The sequence below is a fragment of the Notolepis coatsorum genome (assembly GCF_963971535.1).
Source record: "Notolepis coatsorum genome assembly, chromosome: 1".
Taxonomy (NCBI): Eukaryota; Metazoa; Chordata; class Actinopteri; order Aulopiformes; family Paralepididae; genus Notolepis; species Notolepis coatsorum.
In genome coordinates this window covers 240,535,574-240,559,835 of record NC_140165.1, presented here as the reverse complement: position 1 = coordinate 240,559,835, position 24,262 = coordinate 240,535,574, and the positions used below count along the sequence as shown (strand labels likewise).

General features: G+C 44.4%; 1 protein-coding gene across 1 annotated transcript in view; it reads right to left on the bottom strand.

Moving 5' to 3' along the window:
* LOC311245104 (CUE domain-containing protein 1-like) overlaps positions 1 to 24,262 on the bottom strand; it is an 86,965-nt gene that overhangs the window by 10,084 nt on the left and 52,619 nt on the right. Inside the window, 5 exon segments of the mRNA XM_084334888.1 lie at positions 577 to 847; positions 1,395 to 1,521; positions 12,657 to 12,784; positions 15,885 to 16,147; positions 16,150 to 16,621. Of these exon segments, the coding sequence (XP_084191014.1) occupies positions 577 to 847; positions 1,395 to 1,521; positions 12,657 to 12,784; positions 15,885 to 16,147; positions 16,150 to 16,225 (865 nt within the window). The 5' untranslated portion in view covers positions 16,226 to 16,621.

The window sequence follows — 24,262 nt, the reverse complement described above, 5'->3', positions numbered from 1 at the left end:
AGTTGTGTGGTCGTGTGTGATGACGTACCTCTTTCTAAGCGATGAGGAGCTAGTCGTGTGGTCGTGTGTGATGTACCTCTTTCTAAGCGATGAGGAACTAGTCGTGTGGTTGTGTGTGATGTACCTCTTTCTAAGCGATGAGGAGCTAGTCGTGTGGTCGTGTGTGATGTACCTCTTTCTAAGCGATGAGGAACTAGTCGTGTGGTCGTGTGTGATGTACCTCTTTCTAAGCGATGAGGAGCTAGTCGTGTGGTCGTGTGTGATGTACCTCTTTCTAAGCGATGAGGAGCTAGTCGTGTGGTCGTGTGTGATGTACCTCTTTCTAAGCGATGAGGAACTAGTCGTGTGTGTGTGACGTACCTCTTTCTAAGCGATGAGGAGCTAGTCATGTGGTCGTGTGTGACGTAGCTCTTTCTAAGCGATGAGGAACTAGTCGTGTGGTCGTGTGTGACGTACCTCTTTCTAAGCGATGAGGAACTAGTCGTGTGTGACGTACCTCTTTCTAAGCGATGAGGAGCTAGTCGTGTGTGACGTACCTCTTTCTAAGCGATGAGGAACTAGTCGTGTGTGACATACCTCTTTCTAAGGCCACGAGGAACTCGCGGTTGCGCTGCAGCTCCCTCATGAACTCCTCGTTCTGCAGGAAGAGGGCGATGCGCTCGTCCTCCAGGTACTGCTTCAGCTTCCGCTCCTGCTCCGTGGCGCCTGCCGCCGCCGCCGCACCGGGCCCTCCGCTGGTGCCCGCGGCCCCCGACCTGGGACCGGCCTGGCCCGCCAGCTGGCTCATGGAGGAGAGGGAGGAGGAGGAGGAGGAGGAAGGCTGGGACAGGCTGCTCTGAGAGCTCTGCTGACCGAGATATGAGAGAGACAGATATGAGAGAGAGACAGAGATATGAGATAGAGAGAGTGAGCGACAGAGATATGAGAGAGAGAGAGAGAGAGAGTGAGAGACAGAGATATGAGAGAGAGAGAGAGTGAGAGCCAGAGATATGAGAGAGAAAGACAGAGATATGAGAGAGAGCCAGAGATATGAGAGAGAGAGAGACAGAGATATGAGAGAGAGACAGAGATATGCGAGATAGAGAGTGAGCGACAGAGATATAAGAGAGAGTGAGAGCCAGAGATATGAGAGAGTGAGAGACAGAGAGAGAGAGAGACAGAGATATGAGAGAGAGAAAGAGAGATCAGATCTTGTCCAACGCTTGGTAGCGCTTCGATCTGTGATAACATTAGCTAGTGTTAGTCGTAAGAAACACTCTCTCTAATGCCGTTAATGTTACCTCTAATGCTAGCTAACAAGCGGATTAAGAGTCTCACTTTCTTCAGAGACCTCAGAGAGTCGGAGCTCCCAAGAGACCTCCATATCTATATCCAGAGTGATCTCCTTTGCGTACCTTTATACTGTCCAACTGTTGAGGCAAGATTCGCAGGAAGTCGTCGGGAAGGTTGCCGAGCAACGGAGGGTTCCAGTTCCGGTAACTTCTGACCTGCCGGTGACCTGGAGGAGGCTGCGCTTCAAATCTAGGAGAGGGCACATACAAATGTTTTACGAGATTAGGACACGCATGACATCATCTGATGCACTAGCTAAATCAAACCAATTTGATGTTTGAAACCAGGCTCTATTTATTCACCACCTTTTCCCAATTTCATGCCCACCCCCTGAAAAGCATGGGAGGAGGGAGGAGTGGGGAGGAGAGGGGAGAGAGGAGAGGAGAGGAGAGGGGAGAAGGAGATAGGAGGAGAGGGGAGAGAAGAGGAGAGGATAGGAGAAGAGGGGTGGAGAGGAGACAGGAGGAGGAGTGGGGACGAGAGAGGAGGAGAGGGGAGGAGAGAGAGAGGAGAGGAGAGAAGAGAACAATACAAAACAGATAGCAAAACGATTTTAACTGAGACTCTGAAAGCCTTTATAGATTCAGTCCAACATTTCCTGGTGAAGGAATCTATGTTTTTCAATGTGTATATAATGTAAATATCTGGTGGATGACAGCATCTACTCATAGCCATCTCAGAGGAGGAGGACAACAGAGAGAGAGTGTGTGTTAGCAGCAGGTTAATAGCAGAGCCATGGGCTCCGAGGTCGTCGGCAGCTTGTTAACATAAACACTGATGGGCGGTCAGGTGGCGTAGCGGAGATTGTGCTCGTCACCAATGCAAGAGGCTGCGGTCTCGACTCCCGGAGAGTCAGCATTGCCTTGGCTTGGGCTGATCGCTATACTAACTCGTTTGGCTGAGTTAGGGGGAGGGAAGCCGTGGGTGGGTCCTGGGCGTTGTGGACAACGACCCCTACAGTTCGGTCGGGGCGCCTGCACAGCGAGGGTAGGATCTGGAGAGAGGTAGTACGACCTTCCACACGTTACACTCTCCCGGTGAGAATCTGCGCTGCCAGGCTGGCTGAACATGTGTCGGAGGAAAACATGTGACAGTCTCCGGAACAACCAGGAAGGGGGTTGGGAATTGGCATAACGACTAACAGTGGGATGGGAGAAAAAAATCGGAAAAAGGAGGGGGAAAAAGATTAAAAATAAAAAAAAAAAAAAAAAAAAAAAAAAAACACTGATAAGCACTGGTGGAGGCAGGTTTGGTCAGAGCTATGGGGAGAGTTCGACATCGATAGAAGAAGACGTTTAGTGTGTTAAAGGTGACCAGCCGTTGCCATGGTAGCGTGTCACGTAGTAACGAGAAGAGGGGACGGGGCCCCGTTGCTAGGGGGAGACGTTAAGTTTGATTAAGACCCGACGTGGAATCGAGCAGACGCGCTGATCAGATACTTTGAGATCCCTCCTCACCCTCGCTGGGTGGGGGAGGGGAAGTGCCAGATCATCGCTAGCTTCTGCTAACAGGGAATGGTTGTTGGCTACAACGAGGCCTCAAAACCATTGGACTAATGAGAGAAGAGACAGTGGAGAATAATGAATTTAGTTTTCCTTCAAAGACGGTTCAAGGACATTACAGAATGGGTTACATCTCGTACGAAGCTATGTTTATGAAAATAAACCTCAGGAAAGAGATCACGTTGCAGTGTCGTTTCTTCTGACTACAGATGTACTAACAGGGGTTGATACAGTGTGAGACAGCTAATGAGATATCCAAGTAAAATTACACAATGCAGAGGGCAGAGGCCAGTCACGGAGCAGCAGGTGACGAATGAGAGAAATGATTAAAGGCTAGAAACACTGTTATCTTACACTGGGGAAGACTGAAGCTACAGAGGTCCTCAGGGAAACCCACCATGAGGCTACAGAGGTCCTCAGGGTAACCCACCATGAGGCTACAGAGGTCCTCAGGGTAACCCACCATGAGGCTACAGAGGTCCTCAGGGAAACCCACCATGAGGCTACAGAGGTCCTCAGGGTAACCCACCATGAGGCTACAGAGGTCCTCAGGGTAACCCACCATGAGGCTACAGAGGTCCTCAGGGAAACCCACCATGAGGCTACAGAGGTCCTCAGGGTAACCCACCATGAGGCTACAGAGGTCCTCAGGGTAACCCACCATGAGGCTACAGAGGTCCTCAGGGTAACCCACCATGAGGCTACAGAGGTCCTCAAGGTAACCCACCATGAGCAAAGACGTGCTTTTGTCTATAGTTTCCTGTGGCCTCATGTTAATATCATGTATGATTTACTGTTCTCCCAAATCAGGTTGAATCAAATCCAAAACCAAAGTTGAGAAATATATAGTATAGAAACAGTTCTGATGCCAAGTTAACAGTGCTCAGTATAGGTAGGCTTGGAAGGCTGTGCGACATTTAAGCATACGTTTTCTATACATTTGAAAGCTGTAAAAGGATTACTGTGATATTTATAAGCACAGAAGCAAAAAGGGTAAACAAAGTATTAACTTCAAATCCAAAAGAATCTATAGGTTAATAGCCAAAATAAGAAAAAATATCTAATCTCAGGGGCTTTAGAATGATCAAATAGGATGGTAATTTGCAACATGCACAGTAATGATAATAACACTGACCCGAAATCAATCCGTCAATCAATTTCCAAAGATAACTAACAGTCCATTTTAAATCATGAGTAATTAGTGTTGTAAATCCAATTACACAAGGTTGTTGTGATCTCTGCCAAATGGTGTACATTTTTTTTTTTTTACTCCGAAACGACTGCAGAGAGACACACCAGCAGTTCTTACAGTGACCACCAGGTGGAGCATGTAATGACAATAACAACATAAGGGGTTCCAGCAGATCTAAGACGGTCCCTGTGATTCATATTCAGAGCATGTAAATCCACAGGGCACCATAGGAGCCCTTCCTCTGGGCTCAGGAGAGAGTTTATGTTGTGTAGAAGCGTTTGAACAAAGCTGTGCTGCAGTAGTATCTCCTGGGTGTAGGGACAGTATGTAGTATTATCTCCTGGGTGTAGAGACAGTATGCAGTAGGAGTATCTCCTGGGTGTAGAGACAGTATGCAGTAGGAGTATCTCCTGGGTGTAGAGACAGTATGCAGTAGTAGTATCTCCTGGGTGTAGAGACAGTATGTAGTAGTATCTCCTGGGTGTAGAGACAGTATGCAGTAGTAGTATCTCCTGGGTGTAGAGACAGTATGCAGTAGTATCTCCTGGGTGTAGAGACAGTATGTAGTAGTATCTCCTGGGTGTAGAGACACTGGAACCTGTATGTAGTAGTAGTATCTCCTGGGTGTAGGGACAGAACTGGGTTATGCCTAACCTATATCTGTACACGCCACACCGTCCGCTCCTGTACTCCAATCAGGCGGACAGAGAGGGATTAGCCGTAGCCTATGGTTTATGGGAATCATTCGGAGGTCAATCATGAAAATGAAACGTTTGGAACACCGACATGTATTAAAACTCGGGCCGAAGCCGGTCGGAAAGGAAAACGTACGTTGCATAATGACATGTACCGTTTAAATCTGGGGACTTGGACAGGTCCTGTATCCATTCATACATGAATCCTAAAGCCATTTTTTTTTTTTTTTTTTTTTTCATCCGTCGTTATGCCAATTCCCAATCCCCTTCCTGGTCGTTGCGCACTCTACCCCCTACCATCGGTCCGGGAGGGCGGAGACAATCTCATGCTACCTCCGACACATGTGTACCCAGCCCACCGCTTCTTTTCACCTGGACTCTCACTGGGAGAGTGTAACGTGTGGAAGGTCACACTACCTCTCTTAGATCCTTCCCTTTCTGTGCAGGCGCCCCGACCGAACTGTAGGAGTCGCTGTTTACAACGACCAGGACCCACCCACGCCGGGTTTCCCACCCTCTAACACTGCCAATTGTGTTAGTATGGACGGTCGGCCAACCCGGAAGCACCACAGCTGGATTCGATCCCACTGACTCTGTGGTGGTAGACAGACGCTTAGTCCGCTGCACTACCCGGCCGCCCCTCTGAAGCCAGTTCTAACCAGAATTTAAATGATATAATGTAACTGCAGGTTTCAATAAGTAAAATTTAAAACAATTTAAGCTAAATGTAATACCAATTTCATGACCATACTAGCAAAAAAAAATGTAAACATAGCAACACTGAACTGGCACTTGCGCACCAATACAAATTATTGCATGTTCCATACAAGCCCTCACCAGAAGTATACTCCCAACAGCCAGGCTGCCCCCTTAAAAATGTAATACCTGGGCAAATTATAGGCCTTAAATTGAGAATGATGAATTTAATACTTTTTAAGACTTTAAAAAGATACCCTGAATGTAACTTCGGGAGAAAGGCTAACACCTATAAAGCCCCCTGCTCCACCCAGACCTCCTCACACACACACTACAGGTACAGCCTTCCTCTCCCACTACGTGTCACTCCTGACCTCATCACTTTGTTTAGATTCACCCACAGCCGCTGCCTGTGCTCAACCATCCATGCAACAGTCACTCCCCGCTCCGTGTGTTTCTCCTTCTCAAAGCCTCTAGCTTTCAGTGTTTCATGGCACCCGACTCCTCTGCTTCTACCCTCCCCCCACCCAAGGTCAGAGGTCCTTCATCCCAGTCAACTCAGCTGAGGGATAACGGTTTTTCTTTTCCGCTTCCCTCTGGGAGCAGGGGGGGGGGGGGTCTACATCTCATCTGGCGCAGCGCTGGACTTCGCCCCCCAACAGAGCCTTCTCCCCTTCCTCGCACTACTGCAGACTAGAGGCTAGCTGCCTCTCCCCTTCCTCTCACTACTGCAGACTAGAGGCTAGCTGCCTCTCCCCTTCCTCTCACTACTGCAGACTAGAGGCTAGCTGCCTCTCCCCTTCCTCTCACTACTGCAGACTAGAGGCTAACTGCCTCTCCCCTTCCTCTCACTACTGCAGACTAGAGGCTAACAGCCTCACAGCTCTGTTCGCCTTCTCCCCTTCCTCTCACTACTGCATGCCTCTCTAGCGCCGACTAGAGGTTAGCTGCCTCGCGGAAAGCGTCGCATTCTCCCCTAATCCACCTTTCCCTGCGCACTCTCACACCTGCGGGCCACCTTGCCGAGCGGCGCCCTCTACAGGAGCTGAACTGTGCAAGAGTGCATCCACGCCAAACCGCCAAGTCAATTTTGTTTATATTACTAAATTAAATATATTAGTGTTGTAACAGGACTTTAGGACTGTTTTCTGTGTCACTGCTTACTGTGTTACTGCCAGTGTTGTAACAGGACTTGTACAACAACCTACTTCTGAAAGTCAGACGTGACATCAGTGATCGTTGACGGATAACATAATTATACATTAACAGGTACCCAGGTGGGGTATTTCCCGGGCCTTTCTGTGTGGAGTTTGCATGTTCTCCCCCCGTGCTCACAAGGGTTTCCCCTCCCGATAAGATAAACCCAATGGAAAAACATGCAGAACAGATGGCTAACGTCAGATTGGCTTGAAAGCTACATAAAAAACAGAGAACAAATTGTACAACTTGGAGATTGCAAATCTAGATGTATGAAAATAATGTGTGGAGTCCCTCAAGGCTTGGTTCTGGGACCCAAACTGTGTCAAATGTATTGAAGTGTGTAATATTTGCTGATGATACCAACATGTTCTGTACAGGGGAGGACATCCAGTAGCTTATGACGGTCTTAACAATAGAAATGAATAAATACAAACTCTGGTTTGATATAAATAAATTATCTTTAAATCTAAATAGAACAAACTGTATGGTGTTTGGAAACCGCCAGATAAAAACAGACATTCAGTTGATAATAGATAATAATAGAATAGAAAGAGTATATGAAAATAAATTCCTGGGAGTGATTTTAGACCATAAACTCTGGTGGAAACCCCATATAGAATATGTGAGCCCTAAGATGGCAAAGAGCATCTCAATTATTAGTAAGGTGAGACATGTACTCAATCCCAACTCATTGCACACTCTGTACTGTGCAATGATCTTGCCTTACCTGCATTACTGCACAGAGGTATGGGGTAACACATACAAAACAACCATAAATACATTGACTATCCTACAAAAAAGAGCAATAAGAGTAATTGTTACGAAGGATCAGATTAAACCGAATATATATATTTATTTATTGATATATATTGAATAGTATTTGTATATCGTTTGATATCCCTTGTATATTCCTTGTACATATACACGGAATATCCCTTTAGCCTACTATAGCCCATAATAGTTCATTCTCTTATTGGACAAAGGCCCAGGCGCCAGGGGACCAGCCCCTGGCGTCAAGTTCAAAGGTACCGACGAGACATGTCCGTACTAGCCCCGGCTCCGCTCAGGGATACGGCTACCGAAATGAGAGTGGCACTATTTGTTCACCGTGCATATAAATATGGCGCAAGTAAATGTAGAAATCCCTTAGTCCCTTATCCTTCTTCCCAACTTAGTAACCGAACGTGAAGCCTCACCCACGATACGACGTGCGGTGAAGTATGGCCTGTTTGGCCTTAGAATAGCATTGAGACCTCGTGCGAATTAATAGCTGAATTGTCAGAGTTTGGCACTGTACCGTCGAGTGCGACGTATTTCTATTAAGTAATAATAGTCTATCGTGTATGGTGCATCGTGCGGTTAGAGTTCTAAAGTGACCAGCATCTCCAACGCTTCCTCGTGTTATTTAGAGTCTTATCCAGGTTGGGCCGACCACATGGCGCTTTCATCCGAGGAGATCTAGGCGAGGACCGAGGGACATGTACACTGGATTACCTACCCGACGACTGCTGAGCCCTATGCGGCTGGAATATATATTTGCTTTGGTACTGTGATTTGTGGAGCGGATAATCGCCGACGCCTGTGAGTGTTGGATTTACCCCCGAGAGGAGTCAAGTTGAGTCGGCGCTCAGAGAGACTGAGGTCGCCTAGCTTCTTCTTCACTGTGGAGCTACAGCCTACAAGAGAACCAAGGTGTATTCATCTGCGGATCAAGAGTCTATCGCACTGTCTTCTGTACTTGAAGTCTCCCTAGATATCGTTGACCAGACGGTCTACTACCGACGGCTCTCCTACCCCCCCTACCGGCTTACAACCGGGAGGACCCCCTCCAGAATATCCCGCTATATCATTAAGTGTACCATAGATGTAATTCCCTAAGAGCCAGGTTGTATACTTGCTTCCTGCGTAACCAGAGATTGGACATTCAGTGTTGATTTGCCTACGAGTACTCATTTGCCTTACAAGTGCATTCAAATGATAAATGTAAGATAAATATTCTATGTACCTTTTGCTCCATTAAATATTTGATTATTACCTTTGACTGGAACCGATTTCATTGTGGAAAGTGTTCATCATATTTAGATATCGTGTACTGTATGGCCAGTAGTTAAAGTACATAACGCGGTAGTGGTTTAATGATACCATACTTATCAATACAGTCAGGGAATTGTACCCCTCAGTTACAGTAATAAACAATGCAGGATATCGGGACCACACACACACTGTTTCTACAATCACAGATCTTGAAGTTGATTGATATGGTAAACTCTGCAAGTTATGTACAAAGCAAGAAATAATCAATTACCGGTAAATGTAAGAAGCACATTTCTGGATAAAGAGGGGGGATACAACCTCAGAGGACCATTGAACTTAAAAAAAAAACTGATGAAAACCAACCTGAAAATAATGTGTATCTCCTCTTACGGAGCCACCCTGTGGAATGGGCTAGCTAGAGGATGAACTAAAATATTGTGAAAACATAAATCAATTCAAATCTAGACTAAAAAAAAAAAAAATTGATTAGGTACAGAAGGGAAGAAGAGCTTTAATTGCATATTAATAAAAAAGAAAATACGTATGATACTGTATTGTACGTTATATCATATTACATTATATAATCATATTATAATTAATTTGTATATTATATTAAACTATATTTGCAGTATATACTATTATATTATGGTACTATATTATATTGTATATATCATGTACTATATATCTCATATCACATTATATATGTGCTGTATACACTATTATGTACTATATACTATTATATATACTATTATATACTGCAGGTATACTATACTGGAATGTGTACTATATGTGTGTACTATATGTATGTACTATGTATGTATGTAAATTTAAAATAAAAAAAAATTAAACGTAAGTCTTCAGGGGTAGGGCCCGACAAGCCTGGTGCTTCTCCCTAGCCCTTTTCGGACAATTGGACAATGCTGCAATTCTCCACTTGCACAATCTAAAAGTAGCCACTTCCGGCTGACTTCCGGTTGCCAATGGCACTTCCTGTCCCATCCAAATACATTGGTTTTAGCTACTTTTCTCCCCTTATTTAAACAACTTTGTCGTCACAGAGAGGCAATGAAACGTTTGTATTATTATAGTATAGAATGTATTTAATAAGCAAACGTTTGTCAGCAGGGTTTTTGGGCTGTATTTCATGTAAAAACGTTTACTGTTAGTTTCCTTGCTCAGCCAGCATTAGCTAACAGAAGCTAGTGGTTAAACAGGCCGGATTAGCTTTGAGCTAACTATCTTTCCCGACCCATGTATTCATTCCATTCTAAACATAACGTTAGTTTACAAAACATGACCCGTCTATATAACGTTGAGGAACAAATTATATAGACGGGTAATGTTTTGAACAACTAACGTTACGTTTAGAATGGAATGCATCGGCAAAGATCCGTTAGCTCAAAGCTATTCCGGCCAGTTTATCAACTTCCTGTCATTTAGAAATATGATTTTATAGTGAAAATCATTACCAAAACGTCCGGAAAAACCTAACGGGAGCATTATAGACTGTCATACAAATGTACAAATGCTATAAGGTGGCAAGAAATGCACTATAAACAATACTTTGCGGCGTCGTTTCTTGCGCTAGCCTCTGTTAGCCAGCATTAGCCTTAATAGCTTTGAGCTAACTATCTTTGCCGATGCATAAAGTATTGTTTATAGTGCATTTCTTGCCACCTTATAGCATTTGTACATTTGTATGACAGTCTATAATGCTCCCGTGAGGTTTTTCCGGACGTTTTGGTAATGATTTTCACTATAAAATCATATTTCTAAATGACAGGAAGTTGATAAACTGGCCGGATTAGCTTTGAACTAACTATCTTTCCCGACCCATGTATTCATTCCATTCTAAACATAACGTTAGTTTACAAAACATGACCTGTCTATATAACGTTGAGGAACAAATTATAAGTGTGTGGGTGTGTGTTTTGGTGAACATTGGACTGCAAACAGAAAATGCATCACAGTTACAGACAGTAGCTACTGTTAGCTGCACTCAGGCTGGCTGCACTCAGGCGGCGCGATCAGCCTGTTGGACAGGGAATGAAGATCTCCAGCGAACACTTCATTGCCTCGGATTATGTTGTTGGGGGTGGAAGGTTTGTCCAGAAGACCACTAATCAGCTGAAGCCTGATGCGGTTCCCTCGGTCTTCGACAGACAGACCGGCGTCAGCTGCCGGGAGCGATGGCTAGCTAGTTAGCACCAGTCGGGGACCGGCGTCAGCTCCCGGGAGCGATGGCTAGCTAGTTAGCACCAGCCGGGGACCTGGAGCGATGGCTAGCTAGTTAGCACCAGTCGGGGACCGGCGTCAGCTCCCGGGAGCGATGGCTAGCTAGTTAGCACCAGCCGGGGACCTGGAGCGATGGCTAGCTAGTTAGCACCAGCCGGGGACCGGCGTCAGCTCCCGGGAGCGATGGCTAGCTAGTTAGCACCAGTCCGTTGGTCCCCGGCTGGTACTAACTAGCTAGCCATCGCTCCCGGCAGCTAACGCCGGTCCTCGGCTGGTGCTAACTAGCTAGCCATCGCTCCCGGGAGCCTGCGCCGGTCTGTCTGTCGAAGACCGAGGGAACCGCATCAGGCTTCAGCTGATTAGTGGTCTTCTGGACAAACCTTCCACCCCCAACAACATAATCCGAGGCAATGAAGTGTTCACTGGAGATCTTCATTTCCTGTCCAACAGGCTGATCGCGCCGCCTGAGTGCAGCCAGCCTGAGTGCAGCTAACAGTAGCTACTGTCTGTAACTGTGATGCATTTTCTGTTTGCAGTCCAATGTTCACCAAAACACACACCCACACACTTATAATTTGTTCCTCAACGTTATATAGACAGGTCATGTTTTGTAAACTAACGTTATGTTTAGAATGGAATGAATACATGGGTCGGGAAAGATAGTTAGCTCAAAGCTAATCCGGCCTGTTTAACCACTAGCTTCTGTTAGCTAATGCTGGCTGAGCAAGGAAACTAACAGTAAACGTTTTTACATGAAATACAGCCCAAAAACCCTGCTGACAAACGTTTGCTTATTAAATACATTCTATACTATAATAATACAAACGTTTCATTGCCTCTCTGTGACGACAAAGTTGTTTAAATAAGGGGAGAAAAGTAGCTAAAACCAATGTATTTGGATGGGACAGGAAGTGCCATTGGCAACCGGAAGTCAGCCGGAAGTGGCTACTTTCAGATTGTGCAAGTGGAGAATAGCAGCTGGTAAAACGTTGGTGATTTATGGAATGACCGATGTTATGTGTCCAAAGCCCGAAATAAAAAATAACTGAACTGAACTGAACGCCGTCACGTCCCTGACGAAAACGGACAGGAGCACTTGGATTGGTCCCCGGGCGCGTCCCCCCATGGGGGGGGGGACGACGACGGGGAGGGAAAAGTGCAGAGAGACATTTCATCAGCGACTCAGTGCATGTGTGTGTGTGTGTTTGTGTGTGTGTGTCCCTGTGGGTCGCCCATCTCTCTTGCGTGTGTTAATCTGCATGACAATTAAATACTTCTTCTTCTTTCCACTTGATGCAGCTCCTTCCATGGTGCTTCAAAGCCAACGAAGGCCACAGAGATTAAAGAGGGAGCACTTCCTGTCTACACAGTACAGCCAACGCGTTCCCGCTGCAGCCATCCCACGAGAGGCAAATTCAGAAAACTCCCACTTGTTTTCTATCCAGAAGACAACACTGCGTCCTCCTCATTTGAGATGCAGTAGTGGTTGGAACATTAGACATTCCACATCGCTGCCACGTAAGTGGAAAATGTGATGGGAATCAGTAACCTCCTTACAGAATAAATCAGAGCCTCTAGGTGGCGGTATACACATGAGAACAGTTCATTTCCCCTGCACATGAAGAAGATGATCATCCGACTCAACAGCGTCAGGCCACGAGGAACAGGATTTTTCAGTGGGCACCCTATACACCCCAAAAATCCAGTAGAGGTCGGGCTCTACTCTATACATCTCCACGATAAAGGCCCAAACCAGACCTCCCTGCTCACCTGGGTGGGGGTGTGGGCGGGGCCTCTGGGTACTTCCTGTCATAGATGTGCATGTCATACGTGGGCGGAGAGTAGACAGGCGGCGGCTCCTCGTCTGAACTGTCTGGTTCCAACGTCCGCTCCAGAATCTACAAGGGGTCCAGAGAACACCACACCAGTTTAAACAGCGTTTACTTACATCTTTCAAATCACGCTTTATTAGGACAACTCCACCCTCTGAATATATGAATGAATTGTTTTAGCTACAGTCCGACACTGCTGGGAGTGAAGTGCCTTGCTCATCAGTGCCTTTCTCATCTCAATTGCATGTCGGACTGTGTGTCAGTCTTAGGCTACGTTCACACTGCAGACCAAAAGTGGCCCAAATCTGACTTTCTTTTGTGTAAACAGCACAAATGACATGGAATCTGATCTATTAAATTCTGATTTGGGCCACTTTCACATGTGGTCCTAAATCATACAGGTTTGATTTTTTTTTTGTTGCAATGCGACCTCAGTCTGAACAGTCATGTGACTTTTATGTCACGCTAGAATTGACATTTGTCACAATTCTTTACGTCCATCTTCTTTACTGTTCATTTGCGCATGCTGATCAGTTCAGGAGCAGTGACCAGTTCACACTGGAATCTGATATTGGCAACATTTAAAAAGTAATCAATGTGAACAGCCTAACAAAAGAAATCTGATCTGAGCAGTAAATCAGAATTGAGTACCAAGGCTTTGCAGTGTGAACGCAGGCTTAGTGTGATGTGAAGACCAGATGTGGAGAGTTTTGAGCGTCTGCAATTTGTTCATGGCAGTGGTGCAAAGTAAGTAAGTATTTTTACTCAAGTACTGCACTCAAGTATAACTTGGAGATGCTTGTACTTTACCCTCATTTTAGGGAACTTTGTACTTTAATGCCACTACATTTCAGAGGAAATATTGTACCTTTTTACTACACTACATTTCAGAGAAAATATTGTACTTCTTACTCCAATACAATTCAAAGGAAATATTGTACTTTTTACTCCACTACATTTCAGAGAAAATACTGTACTTCTTTCTGTATATAAAACATGGCAAGAATTGATGAATGAATGAATGCATGTACTTTCAAGTTTGAAGCCTGCCAACTTCAAGAGGGCATACTGTAATCAGAGCAGCATAACTGGACCACATACCACTCTAACATTACCTAAACATGACCTTTGTTTAGAGGTCAATGGTTCAAGGACTGAACACTCCCAAGCATGGGAAAAGCCAAACACCCTGTAGAATGCATACTTTATACTTTTGATACTTAAGTACATGCAATATTTGACGTGGGAGGGCGTTGGGATTGGAATATGTGTTATTGTTATGTTGTTGTTGTCTGGTCTTGTTACAGTTTATAATTAGAAAAATAATTTATTTGCTAAAGAAAGTACACGCAATATCAAACACTTTTACTTAAGAAGAATTTTGAATGGAGGACTTTTACCAGAGTACTATATAATCTGGGTATTTCTACATTTACTAAGTAAAAGGAACTGTGTACTTCTTCCACCACTGGTTGACCGGTACGATCTCAGATCCACTGGAAGTGATGAATTGGCACCAAATACTGTATCTCTACAATGGAAAAGCATTATTGAACAAAGGTCTATGATACATGAACTCATATCAATAAGAACGGCATAGGATCCACATGTTAAAAATGGTGGACTTATCCTTTAAACCTGGCAAGATTACCATACAGAGAATTAAATTTAGCAAATGCAAACGTGCAAACAGACACTGGTAAATGTTTAGCCTGTATTAGTCCACTGCCACTGTCCACTGCAAGCATTTCACTGTCAGCTCAGAGCCCTTCGTATCCAGGTTGAGGCGATCGTGTCAGATAACAGAACTGGGACACATAAACAGATACTACTTTTAGACATTGCACTGTTTTTTTCTTTTTTCTATTCTAGAAGAGCGACTTGAGGTTATTCGATTCTGCAAAACGGTCTCTGGAGTAATGGGATCCAAAAAAGAAAAACTGCTTCCTGTCACTGATGCTAAATTTAACCGTTTGGACAAAGGCTGTGCTACAGACCATGAATAGGCACTACTTTAAATGAATTATACACAAGCATGAACGCCTGAAACAACGTAACAAAACTGGCGTCATATAGTGCGGACCCTTTAATGAACTTTGTGTCCTTGACTAAAACACTTAGTAACGCGAGGAAAGAGCGGTGGTGTGTGTGCGTGCATGCATGTCATGTACACGTGTACACGTGTGTGTGTGTGTGTGTGTGCGTGTACATGTGTGTGTGTGTGTGGGGGGGGGGAGGGGTGATGAGGTTGTGCTGATGGCCCACTAAGAGATGCACTATGGTTTCACGCTCGACTTGTGATCGAATTCAATCTGTGCTTGAGTCAGCAGCATCTCTAGCGGGTCGTGACGCTCCGGGCTAATGCACTGCGTCTGAATGGAGCAAGTCTGCATGCTAGGTGCGCTCTACCCCGCCTCGCTCCCCACGTAGAGCCCTGCAAATCAGGTCAGACGCAGGATAAATCCGCACGGTGCTATCCACACAGCTCCCGCAGCACCTGAGAGGTGTCTCGGTAAACACACACACACATTTCTGTTTTCAACCTTCAAGTAGAGTTCTGAATGAAGAGTTTAGTGACCTGAAAGGAGATGCGTTGGGAGTGCGCGGTCAATAGGACTCCTTCGATTCACTAAACACCAGCCAGTGGCTTCACAACAACAGACACCGTAGGTGGTTGTAATAAATGTTCGCCCAAGTTTTGCGGGAATTCTGTTGCTAGGGAACAGTTTTTGGACCCGATTGAATTTCCCGTCAGCTATTGCGTTAGCTAACATTGCAACAGGAAATAAATGTGGGGTCCTTTTAGAATGTTATTGTCGTCGAGATGAAACCGTCTTTAGGTAGCATTGGTAAGAAAGGATAGTTTAAAATGTGTTGTAAGGTGCAAGCTAGCATCGCAAGCACCCTATGGTGTATATGGTAATATTATTAACCTCAGGTAACTCGTTAATGAAGTTGGAATATAACCAGGTCCTACGTTCTCTTGTCTTTTGACTATTTATGTTTTTGATTGGATTGGACCAATGTGAATAGACCAAATGACCAAAAAGGAGAGAAAAAAAAGCCTGCACGCAATTTGACTCTTCTTGAACAAGTGTCGGAGCCCATTAAGGGCTTTGTTTTTAGATCTGCAGTGGAGTCTGTGCTCTCTGACCCTCCCACTGACCTCTGGCGGAATGCTGTCATCCGAGTCGGAGCTGTCATCGGAGCCCTGTCCGTCGATGCTCATCTGGAGCAGCTGGTCGATGGTGGCGTCCACCGCCCCGTTGTTGGAGCGCAGCACGCACTCGATCACCTCGTAGTCCATGGTGGGGAACATGGTCTTGAAGTCCTCCATGGCCTGGTTGAATTCCAGGCGGCGCACCTGCCGGTTGGGCCTGCTGTTGTTGAGCTCTCCCTGGGTCGAGCCACCCCCACCGCCCCCTCCCCTCCTCCTCCTCCTCCTCCTCCGCCGCTGCCGCCTCTGGAGCCTCCATTACTGCTGCTACGCCTGAACAGGCTGGTCATCCTCAGGGCCCCCGACTGGCACTGGCAACCGCCAACCTACAGATAGGATGGCAACCCTCGGGCTCCACCGCGACTCGTCTGTGACTCGACACTCTGGATCTCAGGCCCCCTCGATTTCCCCTCGGGTCAGTTTCTCATGCTACCGCGAACATGGCAGTCCTGCGAGGGAGGGAGGGAGGGAGGGAGGAGAGATGGACTCTTCACCTTGATTCCTGCTGCTTGCTATTCAGCCACATCCGAACATGGCTAGTAGTGGCCGCAGGGGCGGGAGAAGGAAGGAGGTGGACAGGAGGACATGGAACTTCGGGGGCCTCCGGGTTCTAGGTTCCTGTCACCAGGTGGAGGTCAGAGCCTGCGTCGACCAGAGCACCTGCATATCTGGGTCAAAGTCAGCGCCTGAAAGACACATAAAGAGAACGCGTCAGCGAGAGCTCACCGCCAATCCTACAGATGAAGAAGCAGCATATTATACGTTTCAGTGTTTTACATTCAGCTCTTAGAATGCATAAGTGTGTGAAGCATGTCGGCCTCCGAGACTCATGTCACTGTCCTCCCGGTCTATCCCACAATGCAACTGCACAATGCGCCCTACAGAAATATGAAATAAAAACAAACTATAAAAAGATTTATTGCCACTTTATAAAAAGGCACCGTCACAGTTTCCAAGGTGTCAAAGAAGGCCTTGGTGATGTTTGCTAATCGCTACAACTCCTGCATGAATTAAATCATCATTAACCTTGAGGAAACTAAGCAGGACTGGTGGACGAAAAGGTTACACTGGATATTTTTGGATACACTGGCCCATTCAAAAAAGCTACCGTCACTGAACAGAGAGGGGTGTAATGTACTGCAGCGTGCAACGTTGTGGGTTCAAATCCAACTTCCACCCCTTCTCTACCTCATTGTCACATGCCAGCCCTTCTCTTCCTCATTGTCACATGCCAGCCCTTCTCTTCCTCTACCTCATTGTCACACCTTCTCTTCCTCTACCTCATTGTCACATGCCAGCCCTTCTCTTCCTCATTGTCACATACCAGCCCTTATCTTCCTCTACCTCATTGTCACATGCCACCCTTCTATTCCTCATTGTCACATGCCACCCTTCTATTCCTCATTGTCACATGCCACCCTTCTCTTCCTCTACCTCATTGTCACATGCCACCCTTCTCTTCCTCTACCTCATTGTCACATGCCAACCCCTCTCTTCCTCATTGTCACCCCTTATCTTCCTCTACCTCATTGTTGTCATATCTTCTCTTCCTCATCGTCACATGCCACGCCTTATCTTCCTCTACCTCATTGTCACATCTTCTCTTCCTCATCGTCACATGCCACCCCTTATCTTCCTCTACCTCATCGTCACATGCCACACCTTCTCTTCCTCTACCTCATCGTCACATGCCACACCTTCTCTTCCTCTACCTGATTTATTCTGGTCACTCAACTATGCGTAAGCAATGGTTAAAAACAGTCCTTAAAGAGAGGAGAACCCTGTATCTCTGTGGCTTGGGGACATATATGGTTGTCATGTCCGATCATAATAATGGAGTCCCCTCTCCGTCCCTCTCTGTTCAGCCACCGTGGACCCCCACATTGCTATGGGAACCATTGTGAAAAGAAAAAGCCAAACACCCCTTGAATGCTAGAAGAAGAGAGCTGGAGACATCTGCTGCCAACGAGTGTAGTGGTGGTGGGGGGGGGGGGGGGGCTGCTACTCTTGTTGCCACGACTAGCAGATGAGATCTCATGTGTGCCCGTGGGGGAGGGGACCTGGGGAGTCAATGAAACTTGGAACAAAAATGAACAAACGTATTCTACATGGTTAAATTATATGGTAAGTTTACTGCAAAACATCTCAAAACAAGCTAGTCAGACTACTACTTGACCTGACTCCTAGAACCCACCTCACCCCTGCCCACTTTGACAACCTAGGATGGCTTAGAGTAGACGACAGAGTACAGCAACTTGCAATGGGCCTGGTCTACAAGATACACTACGCGACCAAGGTACCCATGTACATGTCAAAATACTTCCCAAAGGTCAGTGAATACCACGATCACAACACCAGAGGGAGCTCCACAAATCATGTAAAACCCAGATTCGGCTCAAACAAGGGACTAAACACGTTTCGCAATTATGCCACATCAATGTGGAACGCCCTGCCTAAAGCTGTAAAGGAATGTGAATCACTACCCACCTTCAAAAACACTCTCAAAAAACACCTACGTGAGACTGCAATTCGAAACTGGCCCCTACAAATGTCCTAACCTAGTTGTACAGTAAATGACCAAGTAAGGCTTTGTCAACATTCCAATGTACAGTGTAAAATGTGTGTGTGTCCCCTACCCAACCCCCCCCCCCCCCCCCCCACCTCCAATGTACAGCCCTCACCCAACCCACCCAACCCCACCCCACCAACCTCCTCCAATGTACAGTTTCTACGCCAAATGTATATACACTCCTTTTCTGGACACTTTTGTATCACAAACAGTACTGTATTTGCAAATCTGATATGTCATAAATGTATAGATGTAGCAGTACTGTCTATCTGTATGTCATGTATGTCATATATGTTATGATGAATTGAAAATGGGGGACCCTGGTGTAAACAAGACGAAAGTCTTTCTCTGGTCTGCATCCCCTTAACAATTGTATGTATTGAGATGTACTGTACTGTACCCATTCTGCAATCTGTTAATAAACTTTTCAATCAATCAATTCAATCAATCAAGCTACTCTTGTTGCCACGACTAGCAGATGAGATCTCATGTGTGCCCGTGGGGGACCTGGGGAGTCAATGAAACTTGGGACACAAATTAACAAACTTATTCTACATGGTTAAATTATATGGTAAAATCCACTGGGTCACATTATCTTTTGTTCAAGCCTGAACGGTTATTGTTCAAGCCTGCCATGATGAGGCATGCATACTGGACCTATAATAATAATAATAATAATAAACTTTATTTGTATAGCACCTTTCAGCTCAAAGTGCTTCACAGCAGTGATGTACACAAAATAAACATAGGCATAAAATGAGCATAAAGTTGGGATAATTATAGACACAAAAATAGCAGGGAATTCTTTTTTTTGTATTTTCTTTTTTTATTATTTTTTAAACAAACATAAACAAACATGACAACACAAGATTAGATATACAAGCATTAATTAACAGTGCACATCCAATGAAATCACCATTTAGATAAATGTCTTATACAAGATATACCCCTAATACCTGCTATTTATTACCCTACACACATATGCTCTTGCTCGCACCCCCCCCCCCCCCCCCCCCTGGACCCCCCAATGGATAATCCATCCATTATCATTCGCTCCTAACCAGACACTACCATTATATGCTAGCTTTTATTCTCTCCACCACTTCTAACCACATTGTCATTTTGGATTCATTGAGACCCAAAATTCTTGCTGTAGATATTTCTAGATAAATCACATCGAGATATGTAAGAATCCAGACCTTCCGGCACATTTTTTCCGGTTGAAACCATTGTGATGCTATCAGCTTTTTAGCCACTGTGATACCAGATAAAACCAATCTCTTTAGCTGTATAGGTACTGCACACTCAAAAACATGATTCAGCAGTAATACAGAGGGGTGTACAGGTATATTCAGAGTTAAGAGATTTGATAATTGCTGGGTCACTTCTTTCCAGAATATCTTAACTGGTGGGCAGTCCCAGTACATGTGCATAAATGTCCCCTCGTCCCCATTTGTACATAAGGAGCATTTGGAGTCTTGTTTAAGACCCATTCTGTTCAGTCTTATATAGGGATGGGTATCGTTAGGATTTTATCGATACTACTACTCTTATCGATACTGCTTAACGGTTCGGTACTTTATCGATACTCTTATCGGTTCTTTTTGATTATTTTTTTATGATTTTTATATTTGTAGTTGAGAGCATTGGTCATCTCCCTACAGTAAAGATTAGAAATGATTGAATTATTGTAAATTTGTGTGGAGTGGTGGGAATAGCTGCTTCAATAATAACTTATATTATAACAACAACAACAACAAACAAGTTAGACAACTATGTATACAAAAAAAACGATATACACTGAATGATTAGTTGTTACCTAAAGCCCTTGGACTCCACTGTAGAGAAGGGGTGCAGGCCTTTGACAACAAACTTTGTCACAGCCCTGTGACACTCGTTCACCCTATCCTCTGTCATCCTTCCTCTAGCTGCTAGGGTGAAAGGACTTTGGGTGGTGGAGGTAGAGGGAGGATGTGTGGTGGGCTCATTGGCCTGGGACACATTGGTGGCTGACGCCTCAGCTTGACGATCTATAAAAAGTTTTTAGATTGTAGTATTTGTAGCTAAACAATTATTTTGTTTATTAGCCTATTTGTAATAATTCGTTACTAGCCTAGGAAACTCCGTATCTTGGCTTACCGGCTGCAGTGGACGTGGATGCAGATGGACCACTGCGCGCAAGGCAGTCGAATACGGCGCATTTCTGCACGCTAATATCATGTTTTGCCAACAAATGTTTTGATAGGTTGCTCGTATTGCCACCCTTACTGGCAAATGTTTTGTTGCACTTGTGGCAACGTGCATTGTCGGCATTGACCCTTGTAAAGTATATCCATACTTTAGAACGCTTCGCTCTATCCGCCATGATCACGACTCAGTGCATGCAGAGCTGCTGTCTGTGTGCAGCGCGCTATAGCACGGGGCGTCGGGGAGCACTTTCATTAAGGAGTACCCGTATGTAGTACCCGTATGTCTATGTGTAGCACTAGCGAGCGACTCGCGAGGAGTGTGTGTAATAATTGACTCGCTGGCTGCGGCTCGCTTCTCGTGCAGAGACAGAGAGAGGATCGTTCGCAACTTTTATAATAATAATAATAATAATAATAATAATAATAATAATAATAATAATAATAATAATAATAATAATAATAATAATAATAATAATAATAATAATAATAATAATAATAATAATAATAATAATAATAATAATAATAATTTCTCTAGAGTATCGATAGCAGTACCGAGGACGTCGGAGCTTATAAATACTCCGGTATTTTCTAATATAGTACCGGTTCCCGTTCAAAACCGGGGTCCGGGGGGCATCCCTAGTCTTATAGGAGTCAAGTATGTCCTATGAATATAGTTAAGATTGATTTGTTGATGGTCCGGGTTCCTTGATGGAAGTCGAACATTTGCCCAGGCTTCTTGCCAATCAAAATCTTTTTCCAGGTCTGGTATATCCCTCCTCCAGACTGAGTCTAGGTGAAGGGTTTCATACGAGGAACGTTAGTAATTGATGATAAAAATCTGATACAAAACCTCTCGATGTCTCTCTTTCATAGAAGAATTTGTGGTATCTGTGGTGTACAATTGGTATCCTTTATGGAACACAGTGAGCCTTCAAACATAACAATAACTGTGCGTAAAAATAATATGTGGAACCGGTGAGATACATTTTTTTGTGTATATCATAACTACAAATATCCTTTTTGTTGAAAACATCTCCTAATGTATGTATGCCTTGCTTTTCCCATCTAGGGAATCTTAGGCCTTGTTTAGACGGAAACGCTAGCAGGTGAATCCGCAAAAATATTTTTTCGGATGTGCCTTTCGTTTATACGGAAACGGCGTTTTTACGGGGTGAAACCGCAAAAAAGTGAGACTACCTTCCAGGGTGGAATTCCTAGAAACGATAAACCTTTGCGCTATCATCTAAACTGTCAAACCGCATAAAACGATGACGAAAGGGTTGTCAAGGCTCTCGTCGTGCGTACTGCTTACATCACAGACATGCGCCAGTAGCCTAGAAGCGTAAACAAAGCATGTCTGATTCTATCCATGGCGATCACCTGAAGGCTACATTGGCAGTACTTATAAATACACAAGAATCTGTCCCGCGGCTATCACAACTAAGTGACTGGACCCACTGTCTGTGAGTGACTCTGCTTTGGTCCAATCACATTCCCCACCCACAGTCTGCGAATCAGAGGCAGAGTAGGGCGGGTCTTCACAGCACGTCTGGTTGTCTCAACAACCTGAGGCGATCTGATTGGCCACTGACGTTTCTGGTCATGTGACATCTGCGCCAATCGTGTGACAGCGGGGCTCCGTCGTCTCGAGCCTTTCAGTCTCGTCTGCACGCAGAATTCCATCCCAAAACACTAGTCTAAACGCAAAATTAAAAGTGAGACCGCAAGACGACTTTTGCGGTTTCTGTTCAGACTCATAGGTCGTTTTCCAATCAGGAGTGCATTGTTATTGAATTGAATTAGCAGAGAATTTACGTTAAAACCTCCCTGACATTTTTTTTATTTGTGTGTGATTTTTGTGATTAAAATCTATAGAAAAATGATTGTGATAGATTTCTGTGTTAAAAGGGCCAACCCCAATAGGGGTTGCTGCACAGGTCCCACCCACCTCCAGGGTCTGAGGCCCCACTATAACTTATCCCCAGATTACCATGGGAGCATCTAGTGGGTTAGGAGTCACACACACTCACAGACAGAATACCCAGTCCATACTGGTGCTCAGTTTACCGCCGACATTAGGCCATTGCAGATTAGTACTAATGGTGGTGTATAGAGACCCCTGGATAAGAGCATGCAACAGCGACCAGGGTCAAGCAGGCACAGCTGCCATAGGGAATACATGACCGACTAGGCCTAAAAGAACAAATTGTTTGGTTCCGGTTGCCGACCAACCCTGCCGATTTAGGTGCGACCCAATTAATTTTATGAGTAAAAAAAAAAAAAAAAAAAAAAAAAAAAAAAAAAAAATAATAATAATAATAATAATAATAATAATAATAATAATAATAATAATAATAATAATAATAATAATAATAATAATAATAATAATAATAATAATAATAATAATAATAATAAAGTTTCATAAAAATCTTAGTCAAACCTTTAGTATTATGGATATTAAACATGCTGGCAGAGTACATGCATCCATGTTGTTGTGAACATTTTAATTAAATAAAGAAATTCCCTATACATAGTCGCCGTGGGAAAAAATAAAATAAAAAATAAAATAAAATAAATTCCCTACCTACCCATGGGCTTAACTGACAACCAACAGGAACCAAACAATTTTTTCTTTTATGCCCTACCATAAAGCAGAGAGCCACAAAGACACGAATAAACCAGGAAGCAAAGCAAAGCTAGAGGCCAATGAGGTCAATGCACGTCAAGCTGAAAGCCTTGGCTATATACCTGCCCTCTGACACTCTCTATGAGAGCTGAAAGGCCTGGAAAGAGGCTGAATCCACACACTGTGACCATGTCATACAGAGGGTTTACAGATAAATAGGTGTGTGTGTGTGTGTGTGTGTGTTGGAGGTTGGAGGGATGAGGATGGTATTTAACCCTTTGACTTCATGGAACTAAACAATTAGTGGATTGGTTTTTCATAACAAGAAACCTTAACAGTGATGTTTGTCTATATGAATAGATTTTCCTTGATAGCCAATAAAAAGATATTGGAGGGAGAGAAAAATTGCCTTATGATTCCCCCCCCCCCCCCTTATTCAATAAAACCATTCTTCTTTTGTCTCAGCCTCACTACTAGCTAGCTAGCCATTTCTGTATGAAGAGAGTGAGGCCCAGTGTTTTGCTTTAACAAGATTCAGAACCGTTTCATAAATCGGGTGTATACAATTAATGGTGCCATTCCAATCTAAGTCTGGAGGTTCTGACTTCCTAGTTCCTATTAGTCGAAATTCCAAGTAGGGCATGATTTCTCAACGACGACTTTGCTGAGACGCAGTATCTGATGTCATGTCAACATATTCACACTATAAATAGTCAAAAAAATATCTTCTAATGAGCCCCAATGTTATGCACGGACATTTCATTTTTGGTAGGTAATATTTGCACCAATGCTAGCGAACAGCAGAAGAGGTGTGTTCAGATGCTTTGCTTTGTGGGGTAGATTAGGATGATTGAATGTCTATCCATTCTATGTCTGTCTATTCTATTCTGTCTATTCTATTTTACTCTTTTATTACAGGTTTAAAACTGTGTGGGTATCAAAA